Source organism: Idiotropiscis lumnitzeri, chromosome 11, assembly GCF_059441095.1.
Source record: "Idiotropiscis lumnitzeri isolate Australia: NSW breed Sydney's pygmy pipehorse chromosome 11, RoL_Ilum_1.0, whole genome shotgun sequence".
Lineage (NCBI taxonomy): Eukaryota > Metazoa > Chordata > Actinopteri > Syngnathiformes > Syngnathidae > Idiotropiscis > Idiotropiscis lumnitzeri.
Window position 1 is genome coordinate 11,956,558 of NC_142401.1, and position 21,692 is coordinate 11,978,249.

Below are 21,692 nucleotides of genomic sequence, written 5' to 3' on the forward strand. Positions count from 1 at the left end.
TTTTTCTGAAATGAACCTGTTTTGAAGGGCTGGTCTTTCCTCAAATACGACAACACTCATCTTGCCCGCCTTCCAAAGTGGAGCTTTTGTTAACATGATGAGGCGGTTGCCACCAGTTGAGCAGATACTTGCTCTCAACACACTGGGCCATCTTTCGCCCAGCCAATATTATGTAAATTAGGCGAACACTAACGTTACATTTTGGCAACTTTCAGGACGGTTTTAGACTAATTTTGCGAAATTGACTGCCGACAAAATATTAACTTGTTTGTGTAATTTCACACTGGATGGACACTCCAGAGGCTAAACATTTACAGGTCAGGGTGGATTTTGCGAGTTGGTACCGCATACTTTGGACGAGATTCATTTTCTGGCAGTTTCATTACACTGTAAATTATTGTGACATTTGTAAAGAAGTTGCATATTGCCTACTTGTATTTACAAACAGAGCATTAAAGACCTCAGTTGTTGATGTATTAACCACCTCCTCCTATCATTATAACCACCATTAGCATAGTCACATAAATGCCTGCATGTTCAAACAAGCAAAAATAAGAGAAGGGGTTGGGGGAAAATAATAAAAGACCCTCATTCAGATGGAACTAAATGGTTAAATAGATTAAGCAAAATATTTCGCCATTAAATTAATCATCCTTGTTAGGGGGAAAAAAATACATGTGAGCGTGCGTGTCGTGCTCGTTCACGCGGGCTAGGGTCGCGCGCGCCTCGTGCCCAAAGTGTCTTCTTCGTGCTCAGCGTCGCCTAAACTCGCATCTGATTTTGCTCGAGCACGTCATAAAGAAATATTGTCTCTCCAAATCTTATTTGTTTCTCTTGTGCGTAAAAACCAGCAACTCTGCGCTTATCACACCCTCAAGACTTCAACTGCAGCGATTGAACTCACTGGAATTGGAGCACACTTGCAGGTAAGCAGTATTTACTACTTCATTACGTCTACACCTTATTGTATAAATAGTGAGAGGACATGTCACGCAAGGGTTATAAAGTGAGTGAGAATTAAGCGCTACATGCATGAATGTTTTAATGAGCGTTTAATTTCTCCCGCAGGTTTTACATGTTCTGCACGTTTAAGATTGAAATTGATTATTTATGCCAACGGTCAAGCTGAAGCGACAAAGATTTGATCAATAGGATGGGCGTGCTTATGCGTGTGTGTCTGCGCGCGCTTGCGCGTGCGTGTTAAAGCATTTGCATTTAGCCTAATGACTTTCTGACCATCACTAATGAGTTGGAGAGGGGATCTATGAGTTTTACTTGCCAATTAAAGCCCCCCCACACCCCTTCCCAAAAAAAGCCAACATGGGGCTTGTGCATATTGCCCAACTCCCCTATATGTGACTACATTTTCCTCTCAGGATGTGTGGCACGGATGTTGACCTGGATGATGGAGGCTCCGTCGAGGAGGAGAAGGAGGAAGAGTTGTGGTTGGGTGAACGAGTGAAGATGCTGCCCCCTCCCATGGCCCACAGTGGGGGTGCCGCGTGGGGCACTCGGAGGGGCGGGGTGGGCTGTGTGGTCTGCGGGGCGGCTCTGGTCCTTTGGAATGTGTGTGTGCTCCTGACAGGTACTCTGCTCCTGACACTGGTCTTTTCCTTGGTGCTGTTGCCAGCAATGGCGCTGCTCTACGTTGGATTCCTGTGCCATTCTAGGGTGAGTTGATTCCAACATATAGGCACTATGGCCAGAACTTCACTACAGTGGTGCCTTGGGATGCATTTCTCAATTAGTCTTATTCTTATTGAAGGTAATGAAAATGCCATTAAAGGGGAAGTCAACTATACCCCTCCCCCCCAAAAAAAGATATTTGCAATAAAATGTTTTATGCTCCTTCACTAGTCTGAAAATGGCATTCTGATTAATATTGCCTTTTTGGACTATGAATTCAGCAGCAATATTCACACGTTTTTAGCCATCTCAGGGGGCGGCCATTTTGTGACTTCTGTCGATTGAAAATGACATCACAGTTGCTCAGGGCTCACCTGTTTTCTGAAGCTGAGCCATGATTGGTTGTGAGCTGGGCCTTGAGCAACTTCAATGTCATTTTCACTTGCAAGAAGCAAAATGGCCGCCCTACAAGATGTACAAAAAACAGGTGGAACGGAATATTAATCAAGAATCCATGTTATGACTAGTGGGCCTGCATTGAACATATTCTTGAAAAGAAAATGTTTGGGTTGACTTCCCCTTCAATACTTTCGAGCCTCCAACCAAAGAAAAAATTGCAATGCGTCGTATAATGAGAAAGTCATTTTATAATATTGTACTTCCAAAAAGCACACATGAGCTGTAAAGAAGCAGTTTTAGCCCGATTTTTTGCTTTACTTCAATTGTCATTGTGACATTGCTTCCGGCCACTTGGGGGCAGTATAACACAGTCAAACAGCGATACATAAATGAGCTTCACAGCGGCTTGGTAAGCCATAGTAATAATTAGTCATTCTTCTCAGTGGATAAAGAACATATGCTTGTGAGTATTGTTTTCTGTCTACGTGTTGTTTTTATAATATATGAACGGACACTATGGGCTCTATTTCCTTATACTATGCTCGAGCATAAAAACTGGCTCATCTTTTCATGCAGGTACAAGCCTCACTGCGGTTGTTTGACTGCTTTGTTTATTTTAGAAGATGATTCACCTCCCATCCGAGAAGGCTTAATCAGTTCATCCAACAAGGCTTGGTTAAGACAGACCAGCTTGAGTTGGTGTGGAAAAACCCAACCATTTTTGCTCCAAGTTGGAGGTGTGCTCCACCGCTGGGAGTGGTATCAGTATTTTGGGATGCAAACAATCATCTTTAAGATGCCTGGCAGAGAGGCCTCTGGCGGTCAATAAGTCATTGGGTGGAAAATCCCTCATTAATATTCCATTCACTTGTAAAAAGGTTTGGGGCTACTTCTGCAGTCATGGCGTGTTCTTGTTGTGTGTCCGAGGCCAAATCATTAAGTTTCTTGTGAATATCTGCCCATTCTAAGCCTTGTTGCTTGACATGATGAAGCCTTCTCAGATGAGAGGGGAGACATCTTATAAGACAAATGGAGCAGTCTTATTTGTGAATGAGTCAATATCCTGAGAAAGAAACGAGCTGGATGAATGAGAATGTCCACAAGAATGTGTCGGGAATTTGGTTAATCTCTGCACACCGTGTGTGTTGTGGCGTACTGAGAGCATTTTCTTTGACATGCCACAAGTGTGCCTGACAATTTGATGGTTGAAAGTAGACTAATCATTAGAACAGGTAAAGCAGGTCTAAGTAGTGTTTTAATTTGGTGGATTTGATAAAGTAGTAGGCAGACAGAATCTGACTGTGATGCATGTTATCATATTTCATTCATAAATATGACCACTGTGTGCATCAAACCTTTGAACCTATGGCGGACTCCAAGTGCCCTCTTCACAGTTCTGCGATCACTCCAGCCCAGAGATGTCAAACTCATTTTAGCTCAGGAGCCACCAGTAAAATCATGATCTGTCACATAAAACAATTGGCATCAATATTACGAAGATGATCGCTATTTGCATGCTCTCTTTGTGTTACTAGTAGTTGAATAAGTAATATTTAACACATTATGTTGTACTGTTTTTTTTTTTTTTGTTGTTTTCCCCCAATAAACCAAAACGATTTTTATACTTTACCAAATCTTCTCGCGGACCGGATTAAAACTCTTTATGGGCCCGATCCGGCCCACGTGCCGTATGTTTGACACCACTGATCTAGCCAGTGTTACATCATCCGCCCACGGAGAACTGCTTGCGGTTCCTTCTAAACACATTTGGCGTGGTTCACCCTGCCACCGGACACAAGCAATTCAGTTCCTTCTTTGGTTCCGTCAAGGAAGATTGGTGCACTTCTTGCATGCTTCATTTTAAGACGATAAGAGGAGCAGCTTTGATTGCCAGTGAATCAAGTTGGTTTTATTCACAGCTGTAACGGTACAAGCTGTTCATTTTCATAATGTGCCTCCCTGCGTCGTTTCCTCATATCTTTCAAAAATACCAACACGAGGTCTTACCCGCCTCCATGCAGAGTTCAACAGCGTGCCGCGCTGGACACACAAATAGAGCCCGTGTCTCTGGTAATGTTCTGCGCAATTTATTTAATTTATTTCTTGATTGCCTTCCACTTGGTTCATTTTCTTTATCTTCATATGGAAAACAATTTCTTAGTGGGAAATTAAAGTCGTTGGTGTCATAACTCATTGCAACCAAACTAAAATGTGATTTGCATTAGGTTACTATATTTTTGGGCAGAGTGGGGCATGGTAAGAAGCAAACTCAACAGGAGTCCTTTGCGTTCATACTCTTGAATACAATCTTATACTCTTGGATGGGTCTACTTTCCGGGCAAGTCAACCCGTAGAATAGGTACCTGAAGTAGGTGATTTGTTGTTGCCATGCCAATGTCAAACACCTCACTTAATCACAAGTGGATTATTTTTAGTCTTTTTGTTTGATGTTAAATTACTACAGTGTAGTAACTACACGTTGCATCTGTAAGCAAACACTGTAAGTAAGCAGCTACCACGGATAAAATATGAAGCATACCGAACCCCGAGGGAACAGCTAATTTAATTCTGCATGGGTCTTGCTGTCACATCTTCCTATAAAGATCTACAGCTATGTCCTTCAATAAGCCAACACGCCCCGCACGCAAACACTGCAGATATATATTTCACTCGAGCATGGCAGTGTGGACAACAAACACAAGCAAAGCAATTAAATAGTCTGCTCAAAATAATCAAGTGAATGCATAAAAAAATCACAGTGCAATTCCAAGCCAATCACACTTCCGGAATATCAACCTGTCTAACAAGAAAGCACTAACAACTGTGAATCGATTGCATCGCAAATAGTAGTCTGAAGGGCAGCACAGTGTCTGCCTCACAGTTCGGAAGAGGATTTAAAAGTGCCTTGCTCCCACATTCCAAATAGTTCCACTTCAGATTCATTGAACATTCTAAATCAGAGGCTCTCATCTGGTCTGGCTACCCATCATCACTCCCGACTGACAAGCTGCATACCAAATCAAGGAATAGTTTCACCATTTGTATGTGTCTGGGACATATTGCAATTAGAACCTGACAATTAGAAATTACCGTAGTGTGCCAATAGACACAAAAGTCCAAATTTGACGCTGAACAAAAACAAAGCAAATCGTGTGATGTTATGGAGGAAAATGTGATTTTTAACACTGAAGAGGCTGCTTGTATTTCAAAGACGAAAAGGACTCTTGGCGACAGAACAATGTACAAAGTACTTAACATTCATACATTTAAAGGGAAAGCCAACCCCAAAAAGTATTTTCTATAATATGTTCTATGCATTTTCACTGGTCTAAACATGGCATTCTGATTAATTTTGTGTTTGTGGAATACGAGTTAAACAGCAAAATCCACACGTTTTTAGCCATCTCAGTCGGCGGCCATTTTGTCACTTACTGCCGACTGAAAATGACTTTACAATTGCTCAGGCTCAGATAACGACCAATCACGGCTCACCTGTTTGCTGACGCTAAGCCATGATTGGTTGCAATCTGAGCCCTTAGCAACTGTGATGGCGTACTCGAGTTTAGCCTTATTAGTATAATAAACATATTGTAGCTTTTTTTTTTTTTAATTCAATGTTTTTATTCACATTTTTCTTATTTATGCATCTAGTGAAACAAACAATGACAAAAGTTAACACAATACACACGTATCCGAAGTATCCCGTTCCCTAACCAGACACATGGACCTCAACAATTCATGTCCTGTAAATTATAGCAATCCTAGACCATATGAAGAAAGATTCTTGTATAATTGGTAATGTGCATAAGGAGCTATTCAGAAATCTTCTATAAGTGAAACGGCAGGATTCCATTAGCGATACAAGACATCGTCACCACCTACTGTGTAGAAGCATGAACAGACGGGATTCATCCATTATCCGAGCCGCTTATCCGACCCTTCACAATTGACTTATATGCAAGAGTAACTGCAAGAGCACTGCAAATTGACCCCCAGCTGGCCTCTTATGTGCATGCATAAATGTGTAGAAAATCATAAATGGTGCTTGAAATTATGGATAAATAATCCAAAAGTACCAAAGAACTGAGAAATAATTTTATCATTGTTAGCGGCAAATTACCATAACCTGGATGGCTAGCAGTCGCAATAGACATTTTAAAAGGTGTGTTCATTTTCTTCTTCTCATTAGAACGTGATTTATTTTATAAACCAGCTCTAGTCAATCAGGCGGATGGAGTTTTTTTTTATGACATTTCACAAATCCAAAGGAACAATCCATTGCTGACGGTGAAAAATGTTTTGGTGTTCCGCAAATGTCAAGAATATTAAGAATTGTCATTATCATCAGAGCCGCCTGCTTGCAAATGAGTCGGCAATTGTGAGTTGTGGTGGCTTTAATTGTTGGCTCGACTTCAAGTGACCTTATGCGCCGTTTGCAGCCACCTTGATGCTCAGGGCTAATCTGTGAGCTATTCAAATCGCTAAGTCATACAACGTGGGCGCAGAAAACCTCAATTCAGCTATAAATCTTCAGGAGCCGGAATTTAATCCTTACATTTTTGGCCTTCTTTGATATTTACGATCGATGTCTGTGTTATAGCATCATCTGAAACTCTTTTTCAAAGGTTTTCCTGCCATGAGCAGTGCAATAAATAACTAAATAACAATGATCTGATTGATGGATTAAATAGATTTTAATCTGTACGTGAATTTGCAGCCATGGCTCATGAGCTTCGCTCTGCAATGAAGCATTACAGCAATCTATTCCAATAAACCATAACTCCTCAAATGCCGCACAGCTTCTGCAGAGTGAGGAATGTGGCAGGTTTACAACACGTCTATGAGTTCAAGAACGTAATCACGTTACATATATTAAAAAATATTTCCAAAACTAGTACTATTGTCCAATTTATATTAGGGATTTGGTCAAAGGAAAGGCTTCTTATTAAACGTCTTAACATAAGGAAATTTGCAATTTCGGTACAGATTGCCAAAATTAAAAAATAATGTGTTGAGCTGGAAATTCTAAACTAGATTGTTTTCTATAGTGCATGTATAAAGAAGAAAATGTTAACCCTTTTGATCCTCACAAATGTCCGCCTTTTGGACATAAAGTTTAAAAACAGACTAACGGGCTGATATCTGCCTCATGCAACTGGATTTTTCGCAGGATCCCTCTTTGTGTTTGTGGACTTCCCCATCACTGCCATTGACTGACAGCTTAGAGAATTGGTGCCAACTCTGAGACACTTGTTTTGTCGCACTTCACTGCTCACAGTGCATTTTTCCTTTATAAATACAAAGGCATCCACTTACAGTAAGGCAAATATCAAAAGCCAACTGCAACTTGCAGGTCACGTTTGGCACTGTCATCTCGTTGACTTTGGAAAATAAATATTCAGTATTCAATTTGTAAAGATTTTATGGTGATTTTAAACATTAAAATAAAACATTTTGTTTTTTGCCGGTTCTAAATATGCGGCCCATAACTCCATGTGCGATACATTTGACTCCCAGTGGGTAAAAAAATCCAAGGAAAGAAAAGTTTCTGAAGCAAACAGAACATTTAATGCTACGCCCCACTTGAACTATATTAAAAACAAAGATCCTTGATGGATAACATCTTACAATTGTGTGTGAAAACTAAGGTGTCTAGAGACCTTATATGCAAATGTGGTACGCTTAAGTTCAGGAGCAAAAATCACAATATCGGGTCAAATAAATATTCAAATTGGCTATTATTTTGCTAATATGCAACATATTTTACATTGTTAAGTAAAATAATTCCATAATGTCAGCTGACTGCACACTTCACACAAGATAAAATTGTGACGAATTAAGGTTTTCATTTGAGGGCTCAAATAGAAAATGACACTTATTTGAGAGGAAGATTCAGACAATGCATGCTATTTTGACATTTCCAGAGTTCAAAATGTTATTTTTATATTCAGAAATAAAATTCTGTTTCCTGTAGCAGCTCATCGCCATCATCTTTCATAAATCCAAAACACAATAGCTTTTATACATACAAGCAAAACAACAAGATCTGTGGTAGATGGCCAAAATGGCTTTTTTTGAGTATTTGAGGTTGAGGGTCTCCTCAGACCCCCCTCCACTCTCACGCCCTTCCCCGTGTCCTCACAGATCCTCGACGGCTCGTCGGCCATCTGCAATTACCTTGACGACAACAGCTGCTCGGCCCTCATCATCCTGGGCTTTGTGATGATGTCGCCGCTCGTGGTGGTGGCGGCGGCGGTCTTCTGCGGCCTGCTGCGAAGGTTTCGACTCCTGCTTCTCATTCAGCCAATCAGTCGCGCACGCTACAGAGGGAGGCTGAGGGACTGGGTGGGCGGCGTCCACGCTTGGGTCTGATTGCCGCATTAAGGTGGTGAATAAAAAGGCATGGCATGCTGAGTCGAGGGAAGCTTTCTTACAATACCTCATATACTGCCCAGTGCGGTGTTTGCCTGTGAGCCAAGGCATATTCTTTAGAGTAGAAAACTCAAGGCACGCCAATCAATAAACATGAAAATATATATACAGAGGTTCCATTACATCGCTCACAATATTTTTTAATAAGGAAAACAGCTACTTTATAAAATCAGACTGTGTTAGTGAATTAAATATAATATAAAGACAGTTTGTGCATTATGATTAAATTGTCACGGCTCCTGGTGTGAACGACTTGGCCATCGGGGGCAGTATAATACATTGAAGCGGAAACAAACAAGTCTTTCACATCAATTGTAAGTAACTCGGTAAGCGGCAGTAATATTAGTTGTTGTCTTTTTTTGCAGAGGATAAATAATGTATACTTGTGAGTGTTGTTATATTGTCTGGCTACATGTGTTGCTGCACCACTTGTGTCATTTTTAGAAGCGTTATATCACCACCGCATGATACTATTTGTTCAGCTCATCTGTGGCATTTGCTATTATGTGTTAGCATTAGGCTAGCAGACTTTAATGCAAAGTTAGGTTTGTTTTTAATACACTTGTAACATTTTTCATGTTTAGTTTGACAGTAGACTTGAAAAACTCAAGTCCAGTCACTCTTACATCAAGGTATATTGAAATAATGATAATCTCATCTCAATGTTCAACACAATCTTATTCTATTATTCTGCATGTATGGCAACAGAAGGATATGCGGGTTAATTGTACCTTCAGCCATTTAGTGGAAGTCCAATTAACTGTTCTGCTTGCCTTGATAAATCACTGGAAAACATGGATGAACAAAGGCACATTATTTGTAGTAAATACTTGTAATTGTCGGGCCAATTACTGAAAGTGAAATTGGATAATTTCCTAATGTGCTGCAGCACAGTGTTGGGAAATCACTGGTCTGCAACAGGAGTCATCAACCTTTTTTAAATTGAAAGGTAGCCTACTTCTTGGGTACTCGTTAATTCAAAGGTCGACCAGTAATTTTGAAGCAACAAATTTGCTCAAATGACTTAAATTATATGTAATTATTCATCAGTGCAAAGACACCGTTCATGTGAATTATTTCTCACAATAATAATAATCATCAACATTGACAAGCTAGGAAACAGAAAAATGTTTCCAAATGTTTACATGACGACTTCCTCAACAATCCTTGGAAATCACAATGTCATCACTGGTGAGCTATTTTTTGAACAAGTCTGCGTGCGACATGGTGCGACTTTGTGCGCCGTGTTGATAACCGCTGGTCTACACTGAGTGGTTACATCTACCTTTACACACTCGACAAGAAGTTTTGATTGACGCAGTCACGTATTGTTTAGCATTGATTTTATTGCTGTGGTTGGAGATTGCAGTGTTGTAAAACTGCACAACTTGTATCTAATCAGTTAACTAATTTAGCTTCCGGTACGTGAAAGGGGCAACATGTGAGAAATGTTTTATTTTATTTTATTTTTTTTTTATGTTTTTGAGACTTCACGTAATATTTATTCCGATGGTGTTCAGAGGTGTATCACATTGAAATTAAGACTGCAGTGTGGATTGTTTATAGAGCTAAGGCAAAGTATTTCATTCTTTTTACATTTTACAATGGTTAATGTCTTTTTAAACATGTATGACAGTTCTGAATGTTGGAAAGATAAATCGCATCAATGATCTGGCTGACCTCCAAATTACGCCTTCGTCATTGTATTGATTTTACTAAAGTATTAGAAATAGTTAACTAGTTTTAACATTTGCGTGTTAAATTTTATGTAAAATATTTCCTGTACAATTAGTGACATTCTCTATTATCTCTTTGTGGGGAAGATGATTTCTAGTGGAATTAATTCAGTTTGACCAGGATTTAATTTAATGATGCGTTTGTATACGATTGCCTTGATTTACAAGATTACAAAACGAGCAGGAGATAGACCATTTTTTTAACTTCAGATAAAATCTTATAATTTGAGATAATGCACGCACTTTGCACCCTCAATCCTCGCGTTTGCTGGTTGTGAAGAGAGTAAATGTTACTGTGTTTTATATGGTACAATTGTGGTGAATTGATTTTTTTTAATTTAAAAAATATATTATGGAAGGACTGGATGTATTAATTGCATTTCCACTCAATTCAAAAGAAAAATAATTTGAGATACAAGAGTTTTGGGATACAGCATGGTCTTGTAAATTTGTACCTCAAGGCACACAGTAAAACATTTATTCACACATAATATTGAAGGAGAGCAAAAGCAATGGATAAGAAAAAAAAATTGTAGAAACTGTACAGATCCCTCTATGTGTTTACAGTAAACAAATCCTGTTTTTCCAAATTAACAAACTTAATAATCATGCCCTTAGTTGTACGTTATAAAATGAAATGTTACTTTCTCTAGGCTTCAAATTGTGGGTAAAAGTGGATAGCATTTTTGAATTTTCACAAAAACTAGGCTGGTCTGAAATACAGTCCGTCTGCTTTTCTTCTTCTTTCAAAATTCAAACTTTCATACTAAATAAGTATTCCGCCCTCTAGTGGTCAGAGGTGGAAATACAGTGCACCCATTGAGTTTTTGAGGTTGATCAAAATATTTAACCATCCAAAAAAATACACTCACGAAACACTGTGACCGCAAATCCTGGAGCCCGCAATGCAGGGGCTTTTAATTTCATGTTCCTTGAATGTAACAGTATGAGGGAGGCTATGAAAATTATGCCGGTAAAACCACACTTAGAAAACAAAAGTGGGCAATATGACAGTATAATGGCTATTCCGTGGCTGCCAAGTATTTAAGTTGAATTTAATCATCAGATTGCTTTGTCTCATTCTGCTGCCGAATCATTTGCTTTAATGTATGCATGCTCAGCATCTTCTTCATCAGTATGCCCTTGCTTTGTATTATTGTTGTCTAGGAGATAGAAACAGAAACAGATTTACTTAAAATTCATTGTACAGATGCAATAAAATATATGATTGTAAATTCTACTCCGTATTTTAGTACCATGAAAGGAAAATACTGTTTTTGCCATATTCCTTGTGCCTAGTGCCAAACAACACACACAAATTGTCATGTTGAGTACTCCGATCAATAAAAATAAACTATGGTGTATTTATGTTGTGATGTGACCTTTTCTCTTAAAGAAAAAAAAAAGAGAGCAAACAGTCTACTGATTTCAAATGAGTAATGGCTTGGTATTCAACTCAGACAATACAGACACGAAACGGAGACTGTGTGTCTGACTCTAAGACAAAGCATCCCAATATTGTTAACGTTATACAAGCATGCACAGAGCAAGCGAGTTAACCAGCTAATACGAGTTAAATGGCCGAGGTCTATCATGACAATGTTTATGGGCCCTTTAATCACCTGAACATTGTACTTATTGACAAATACATTATTGGGAGAAATTACAGCATTGTACTGAGACCATGTATATTATTATCATCGTAATATGCCTGACATGTTCCATAAAGCACTTTAACATTGATCAAAATTATTTTGTGGTAAAATATTGAAACATTAGTACGGTGATGCATCAAACTAGTTGAGTGCTGTGCATGTCTAAATATAAAACTAGCTTTTAAATAACACACTGACAATTTAGCAGCCCACACATTTTTATTAGAACAATGTTCCAACATGAAGTGAATGAGGTAATGGATGCTTCTGGATGCCCAAAGTGTGTCAAGTATGTTCGTTAAGAACAATTTTAATATGAGGAGAGGCCGGTCGTTGATTTGAGCTCTTGGCCACTTACAAGCTAGCAAGCGGAACAAATCTGAGTTCGCTGCATAATATGTGAATAAATTGTCACAATATTGTTCAATGGGCCACAGTGACTCCACTCGTGTGATTCTTGTTATGTGAACAAAGCCGGCAAATCATTTCTGTATTTTCTGAGTTATCTTAAATTACTGCTAATCGGAGATGTCGCGTTCAATAGGCTTAACTCGGTTAATCAAAGCCAACCCTCCTCGCCCCATTTTTACTTTTTAACACACCGGGTCATGTGGCTAGGTTTTAAAAACACTGTTGTGGAGTTAGGCAACACTAGTGGTTGTCACATCTGCCTCACAGTTCTGCCTTTTAATGCTCCCACTTCCTCCACGTTCCAAAATATGTATATAAAAAGACATAAAGGGCCAGACAAATACTATAATATTGGTAGTTTGTTTTGTTTTTATTGTGAGAGATGTGCCATATGACTTCACCTTAAGTACAATATATTAATTTTGAGGTTCCATGTGCAATATTTCTATTTAAATGTTTTAAAACAGTGTAAACAGGGTGAGGATGACACATTTCTGCATGCAGTCGAAACAAAGTAAATCAATCCCATATCAATTATACTCTGTCAACAAATTAATCTGGATTAGACAAGGAAATGAAAGACAAAAAGGCCTTGACAAACAAATGAAAACCAGTCAAATTTTGTGTACTTTGTGTGCATGCGTGTGTGAGATTATCTTAGCCGTCCCTAACTGCTCAACTTGCATGATTCCTGACAAGTTTCTCATATAAACCTATTTTTGCGCATGAGTGGCCAAGCAAATAAAATCTTTTCAAGACTCGGGATAATAGTTACAACAAACTGTGATTTGCACATCCTCTGCTCACCAAACAACTGTGGGTGATGAAGCACTCAAGTGCATAATTACCAGCAGCCAGTGAGGCACAGCTCTCTGAGGAGAAACACTTCCAGGGCAGACTGTAGGCGTAGAGAAGAAAAGACTTTTAATTAGTGCAATGAGTAGCTCCTCTTTTTATGGTTCATTTAAAGATACTCATCCAATTAGCTTGTGCCATGTCAGTCGGGTTTGGGATAAGACGTAGGAAGTGGCATAAAAGGCTCATCGAAATTTACACTTGCTGCGCATATTTTGCCAATTTTCTTTGGCGGCTCGGTCTCAACCGAGGCTGGACAGGTTTGAGTGTGTCTTGGAGATGCGCTTGGCAGAGTGAAATTTGGTGGTTGAACATTGATCTAAAGCTTACGCCTGCTCAAAAAACATCTAAATGCAGATGCAGGGTCAACAATTCGCCTCACATGGAATATTTCATTCATAAATATAAATACTGTATATGAACAGCGGGCGTCAAACCCAGTGGATCATGAAATCATCCCACTGGGCAGCACAGCTGGGGCCGCGCTCACGTTCTCAAAGTCCCCCCTTCATGGCGCAGATGTGTTTCTGTCGTGTTGAGACTCTTGAGCGTAACAAGCACGCCACATTTAAAGCGAATTAAAGGAGACACTTTGTTTGGCCACAATTGAAGTTGGCTGTGACCACTCCCACAATGACACAGCCCTCCCTTTCGCAGATCTACCAACTTGCGATTTGACGAAGAGATGTTTCTATCATGTATGCTTGTTGATGCACACGCTGATGTTTACAATGAACGGTATCTTTTCGTGATTGGTCAGACATATTTAGCATACAGTCGAAAAGCACGCAGTCACCCTGAAAGCATTTTCTATCAAAACAAATGTTGCAAACAACTTGGTGTTCTTCATTTGTGTAATAGTTTGAAATGTCCTCTGGGTGAGGCACTGAGCCGAGTCGTCCATTTGAAGCCTACCGAGATGACAACCAAAGGTCACTTTTATCAAAAATTCGCATATTTGCAACAACAAATGCTCCTATTCCTGAATGAGTGTTGGTTATTATCGCTCCTACAGTAACATTAATTTCAAGATGGCTGCACAATATATGACTTGCCTCATAACAACATTGTCTCATCTGGGCTCGTTCTCTGCTGCTTTATGAAGCACTCAAACTGAATCTATAAGCCATTTACGGCTCATAATTCATTTGCCTCCAGTGTACTGTAATACACGTACACACAGACACACGCACGCACACAAACACACAAACACTAGAAAGCGTTTAGTAATGGTCACGACAAAGTCGCCTTTTACACCTCTCTACCTTCCATTTACAGCCTCGTTGTTCCTAATTAGCTCTCCCATGGGGAGAAAAGTATCTTTTCGATTGCTCCTTTCAGCATCAGCCCATCTGGATTCCTTTGCTTTCTGTGGAAACATCTTATCGGCATTCTGCTGCGAGGTTTACAGGTTTGCAATTTAGCAGAATTGCCGTAATTTTCCAATCATAATTTCCTGACTACTCCAACACTGAGCCATGCCGCATTTTCTCCCTATTTGCTGGTATCTTTTAACATCAGCGTTACTAATATGAGTAAAGATTCAAAACACACCTCTAAAGTTTTTCCATACCTATGACAAAGGTCTTTCAAGGCATTTTTAAAATCTATCCACACATCCATTATCTGAAACACTTATCCTCACATTTTCCAAAACTTTGTTCTTGAACAGTACGCTCTGTTAGGAATTTGTATTCCTTTAACTTTATTTTAAATGTCTTTAACTTTTTGTTTGTAACTGCTTTTAAATGTGGTATTTTTAATTATATGGAGCGAATTGACTTACCTCGTCTAAGTGGTGATGTGTTTCTGCTGCCCAAATAGTCGAAGAAGAAAAGACACAATCACTAATGACACCATCTAGTGGACATGAAAAATAATTACACTTAGTAATCTACATGGAAAGCCGACATATCGAATTTATCATTCCACAGCCTCGCACAATGCTAAGCGAGGAGAAACACTTGTTCCAACGTTAGGTGACTCTACAATATGCAAATAGCCAACGACATGGCCATAATGCGCTTAAGTGCTGCAAACAGCTTTGGATCTTTTTATTTATTTAGGGTTTTGCTTGTTTTTTTTTTTAGAAAATTACACATTATTCACGGGGAATTATATATATATATATATATATATATATATATATATATATATATATAGAGAGAGAGAGAGAGAGAGAGAGAGAGAGATAGAGCTTTTTTTCTATAATAAACTACATCATCCACATTTTGTCTCCTGGTTGCAAGTCAAATGATACACTCCAATTTGCCTTGGTTGCCCCAAGACACGATTAATCAACAAAAGAGTCATGTGATCATTCTGCCCATGCATAGTTAATAATTAACAGAGGGACCTAAATTTGGTTTCCTTTGTTACTGTTGGATCTCATTTAACCCAGAAAACCATCTTTATGATGATATTTTATTGGATATGATCCCATTAAATGTATTAAAAGAATTGTAAAGGGAAATTTACACACTTATTGGACTGGAATTCATTAGATATGCAGTCACATACAGACACTCACTGGGCAACTTAACATTATGCGCCCATGGAGGTCTGCTTGCAGTCCCTCATAAATGTTCTTTGCACGTTTGGACCTCTTGCATGGATTCCAGCAAATCCGTTTCAATGCGAATGAGAGGAGCCGCTTCTGTTGGAGGTGATTCAAGTTGGCGGTCTTCACGCCCACAATGGCGCAAAAGGCCCATTTCAAAATGTGCCCAGCTGCATGCAGCTGCGGAAATACCAAAACAATGTCTACCTCGTTCCTGCACAGATTATCGACACAAGCATCAGAATTTTTTCAGTGATGAAAACAGCTCGTATTCTGAAATAATTGTTCCTATTCAAATGAATGGAAATGCCATTAATCCATATCAAAACAACAACAAAAAATGTTGTAGCCAATGTTGTGTCAGTTGGGCAAGTCAATGAACAAAAATTGTATTGGATTGGCTCAAAAATATGCAGTTTGTGTTTAGTTGGCTTATTTCCTCCTTTATTATTATTGTGTCACCTCCAGGCCACCACTGTACATTTATCTTCCAATTAAGCTGTGGACATGGAAGTGTTGAGTCTGCCTCTCCTCTCACCTCACAGAGATAAGAAGGAGAAGAAGCGAGCTCCCACTAAGAGATAATCTTCCCTTTCTTTTCCAGCTTCTGCCTCATTACTTTCCCTTTAGTTCACGGCATAATAGCGGGCCTCGTTGCGGGATACCGTAAGGTCCATCCTATTTTCTCACATCAAAAATCCATTTCCAATGTTCCACTTCTAGCTCATTACAACCTGTCGACTGTGGCAAGCGCTTGAAAAAAGGAATCAAGCCAGGCTATTCATTAACCCTGCTTCCAACCTCTACAACATCCTTGCATCATTCAGGCTAGGATAGCACAGTAACCCATTAGGAGGTCATCCAGACCATAACACACTCAACGTAATCAAAAATCATATTCAACCGAGGGCTAGAAGGCCAACTCTGTCCCAGTAATCTTCTTTTATAATATCAGCTGTTGTTTTCGTCGTCTGTTCTGTGTGATGATGAGCGTCATCCATCCGATTCTGTTTATCGAGCTCACTTATGAGGCTAACGGACAAATAATTTATCCTTCAATAGTCATTTCCATCCTCAGTAAATTAAGTTTTTTTCACTGAGCAGACCTACTTGGTTACAACTTTAGACTACCTTTGACTTTGACTTTAATCATATTCTTTTTAAGTAACAGTACTCTTCCTTGAGTACACTTGAAGCCTCTTCAATACTTCATTTAGATGCCACTGCCCCACTCGCAAATTGCTGTCCACGTTTGCACTTTCCCCATTCAACAAAATTCATAAAGAACCTTGTCATCATTCAAGGGGTAGCCCATTTTTGAAGTGTTTTAAGAGTTAAACAGGCTAGTATTTACTTTTAGCATGAAGATGAATTGTTACATTCCGTCCACACTGCGTTCATCAGTGGACGAGAGCCAGCCGGGCGTCTCGTCTCACAGACGACTGTCATTGTGGGGAGCTGAGGTGGCGACATATTCAAGTGATCCTTGAGCACAGTGGCGGTGTGCAGAATAAGAATGAACGGGTTGAAGAATAGCAGCTATAAAAGGTCACAGAGGGGGTAAGGAAGAAGGTGGGGAGGTCACAATGACAGAATCCAGAATATGAAATAAAGCAGCAACAGTCGGTATAACTCTACAAGCGTTCCATGAAACATTTTTCCAACTGCAGCTGATGTTCGATGAAGGTGAGACCCACCTGTCAATTCTGCATGCATGCTCTCTACCACCTAGAGTCGCTTCCTGAAGGGGGCCAACGGACAGCGGAGGGCATGATCTACTGTCAGAATTGCCAGGTGGGTCACGCCTTCATCGAACATCAGCTGGTAGAGACGAGTCACAAGATCCTAGAAGTATAATATAAATGTATGTAAACCAAAATACTAAATTAAATTCCAACAAATCCAAATTCATGGATCAAAGAACGGAAGCGGGACATGACATGCCGAGGGACCGTCACAATTGAGAAACACAGAAACAATAAAGTGGACTGCGTTAGAAAGAAACCAGGGAATTAAATTCAAGCAAACCGACGAGGCAAAAACCTCAAACGATAGGTAGCCTTAGCAAAGTCATTGGTATTTATCTTTTGCAAATGATCACTGACTTGCAAGTTTTGCAAGAATCCATATATCATATCTAGTTCATCTTCAAGATCTGTTAATGTTTTTTTTTCTGCCCTCTGGCGAGCTATAAATTTTACATTCGCTTACTATTAATATGAATTGAACTTGCAGAGACATGACTCATCATTATGAACTCATACAGTTGTCTAATGCTGTAGCTCCAAGGGAACACAACCATCACAATCAGCAAATATTACATTTGCGCTGATCTTTCAGTCTTGGTTAAAGGCGTGAAATGAGTGAAAATTAGCAGGACTGAGATTTTAGTTGTAATGACTCACAATAGTCAATTTAGGATTCTGAGATGAATGTCAAAGATGAAAAAAACTATAAGAGAGTCTGCTATATCCAAGGTTGTATTTTACATTGAAAAAATGTCATGGCAGTGGCACACAATAAAACAAGAAGCTGCCCCTCGGTAGAAAATCATTTCATTGTTTTAATATTACGTGTAATTCCACCTTCGACCACTAGTTTGAAAAAGTAGAATTGAAAGAACGAAATAGGAAGTACTGTATTATAGCACAATTTTTATTGAAAAACATGAAATGTCATCTGCTATAATCCTGCTTTTTACACCTACAGAAAGTGTTGACAGAGTTATTTTTTTTTATAATGTACAAATATGGGCGCGATTATTGAAGTATATTATGAGACGAGGAGTTAGTTTGGAAAACATGGCATTTGTTAACTGTAAAGACATTGAAGGATTTATTCGCTGTTAAACTAACATTTTAAGTGATTCTTAAGACCATGAAAAAATTAAGTGCCATAAATGCTGTAAAATGTGTTATTTCAATATAGCGAATTTCACTTATTGCTGTTGTGGTCTAGAATGTGATTCCTGCCATAAATAACGACTTTCAGATACATTTTAATAAGTAAAACTGGATAATTTTTCGCATCACTCCTAATCATCTCTCATAAGACAAGCTTTTTTTTTTTTTTTTTGCAGATCACCAAGATGCATGCACACATCCATCTCATCTGTGTAAAAACAGACACTATGTTCGTATACAGTACGTGTGTCCCTGAAAACAGGAAGACAAAGTTTAACAAACTTGTCCTCATTGGAAAATTCCACTTGTCTAACTTAGCAATAGGGCTGTGATGCCACAGGCCCGGACACGCAGTAGACAGCTGTCTACAAACACGTACACACACACACACACACACACACACAGACTTTACGAAATCTGGCTGCATCCGTACTCGTCTGGATAAACAGTCAAGTCAAGTCAAGTGGTGTGTGAGTTGTTTTCCTGAGTTTGTCACTTCAAAGTTGTCTTGGAGGGTTTTCCTTGCCACCAGCACTCAGCATGTAAACAATCTACAACATGGAGTATATACATAATAACAGCATTCGGTTAAAGGGAATTTCCTGAAAGCTGAACAGAACCGTCAGTTTTGGGGTTATTAACACCAAACAATTTGGAGGGTAGAATCAACCCTCTTTTACTAGCTGAAAAACTCACTATTGACTGTTTTTGCACTCCCGCTAAAACTGTCCAAATTTTTGCTTTGGCACCATCTTTTGGCATTTTGGTGACAAATAACTACGTTGAAGTGAGAGGAGGAGCTTCATTTAGTCAGGCCATGATATTTGTCTAATAGTAAAAAATGGTATTGATGCCACCTAGTGGCAATTAAAGGCACTTACAATCCTTTTGGGACGGGCAGCAAATACTTGCAATTTTTTCGCTTCACTTTACATCCAATTTTATTATTTTAATCTTAGTCTAGAAGTATTTCTAATGCATATATTTGCTATGATAATCACGTTATTTCTCCATTAGTGTATGTTTCTGATGAACTATTTGCTAGGTTTCCCACTGTGAGAATGGAATTAGCTAATTTTTTTTTTAAGTGCAGCGTCTTGTGTGAAGTATATTGGGTGGTAATGTGCGTCTAAAATGTTTAATGTGCGCGTACAAAAGCTTAACATGGCTTCATGTTAGAAACCCAAAACCAATCGCCACCAACATTCATGGGCACATCTCTACCTATGACCAAATATGGAAGCAATGGTAAGACGCAGAATGACATTTGCACATCTTTGAATGAGGAATGTTAGCAATTATTTCTCCATTCAGATAAAACTGCCTGATGCTTCCCTTGCATCTTCTTCCACTTTTTACAACCAATATCCAAACCAGGTTCGCTTCCTCTAAAACAAATTGTCTGTCTTGACATTTAAAGCCTAGCCTATCAACTACTCGCAAAATGAAATAGATTGCTGCTCTGCGATCGAATCTTGTTACACCACTGCGCTGTTACGACACCAAATCATGTTCAAAAGAAAAGCAGAGAGCTGGCAGAATGTTCATCTGGAGTCAAATTAATTAGCGTGACTCCTCATCAGAAGCAAGCTCATCAACGCGATGTTGATCAAATATGTATTAATGACGTATCCTGCACGCTGTGCAGAAACAATATTTGATGATTTAGTAGCTCTTCTGCATACACATAATACAACATTCCTTTTACAGTTCTCATTTCTAAAGGTTTTACAACGAGTGTCTCCACACTTGCTGCACAGTTCGAGCAGAATCAACAAAAAAGGCGTCTAAATGCATTGAATTATTGCCTGTGACCCTCATGAGGATAAGTGGATCAATAATGGATGGATTGACAAAGTTGGAGAAACCTCAGAATGACTTTAAGATGGTTCAACTTGCCAGACATTTCCTACGTGAGCACAGACATGCCAGCCTGGCATGCATGCAAACAAGATTTTTTTTTTTTTTTTCCAAAACCGTGTGTCAACAGACTCCAGCACTCATTTGAAGTGCTATCATTACATCAGCTAGCCAGGACATCCCTCCTCTTACCCAGCATGCACCTCTTCACTGTCTGCGGGCTCATGTGCAAGAAGTGAGACAAAAACTGAGATAAGACTCTTTTTTTTCCAACACCAAACTGAAGGAAAGATCCAACTACTTTACTTTTACTGGGCTGTCTTTTACGGTGGGCATCGTGGAGCAGCATGTGCTTTTAGTCTGCATGGGCCGCTTCGGGAGCGTCAATGATTCGTGAACATAAAGTTCCAGTGAGGAGGCCGATTGCATTGCCGAGTGCGGCCACATTGGAACACATCTTTTCATCTGTTACGTTTCAAATTGGATGGAGTGTTGTAAGTTGAAAAACTTGGGCCAATCATCATCCAAATAAATGTGCACCTTTACTCATTCCCACTTCAGTCTCTGTAAATATCTTGACTGGTGGTTTTATGCCACGTGTCCTCACCGTGATCAGCTAAGAAGCAATGTGCCACGACCTAACGGCAAAATCTATGTAGCTCTGCTCACTTCCACAGACCCTCATTCTCATATAAATCAGACACGGAGAGGTTTATCCTTTTGATTAATTCAAGTGGTGCTGGTAGGGATGTCCTGATGAATTTCGGCGCGAATTGATCACCGTTTTTGGACGTTATAAGTAATGAAAGTACAATGATTTCCGTTGGGGTTTGAAATCGGTCCCTTTACTGACGAGCAAAAGGGGGCGTGGCCACATTCCTAATTAAAAGCAGGCGTTTTTTCAAGACGCCACTTTTCCCTAAATTCTCCTAAAATTAATCGATAAAAAAGTAAATAACTAAATTCAGGTTCTGTCATGACCCGTGTCGGTCATGTCAGGTGTGTTTGTTATTGTTTTTGTCACGTTCCTTCCCCCACGCCATGTGTGTTTGTTTTTGTCAGCTGAGTGGGGCGTTTCCCCTCAGCACTCGTTCCTCACCAGCCACGCACCTGTTCCCCATCTGCTCACTTAATGACTGGACTATTTGAACACCTCATTCCGACAGCTCAGCGTCGGAACATTACTCCATACCAGGACTGTCACGGCCGCTCCCTGATCTCGTTTTCGCTCCCGCTGCTCCGTTACGGACTGTCA

General features: G+C 39.5%; 1 protein-coding gene and 1 long non-coding RNA gene across 2 annotated transcripts; one reads left to right on the forward strand and one right to left on the reverse strand.

Moving 5' to 3' along the window:
* Positions 1–577: 577 nt before the first annotated feature.
* On the forward strand, positions 578–8,898 carry tmem88bl (transmembrane protein 88b-like). The gene is made up of 3 exons (XM_088307935.1): positions 578–926; positions 1,377–1,671; positions 8,170–8,898. The coding sequence occupies exons 2-3, from the start codon at positions 1,378–1,380 to the stop codon at positions 8,395–8,397; spliced, it is 522 nt and encodes a 173-aa protein (XP_088164061.1). The 5' UTR covers positions 578–926; position 1,377; the 3' UTR covers positions 8,398–8,898.
* On the reverse strand, positions 7,881–14,957 carry LOC148327474 (uncharacterized). The gene is made up of 4 exons (XR_015845727.1): positions 14,901–14,957; positions 13,067–13,157; positions 9,189–9,242; positions 7,881–8,492 (listed from the first exon to the last, which is right to left on the reverse strand). It is a non-coding gene; the product is annotated as an uncharacterized LOC148327474 (long non-coding RNA).
* Positions 14,958–21,692: the final 6,735 nt, after the last annotated feature.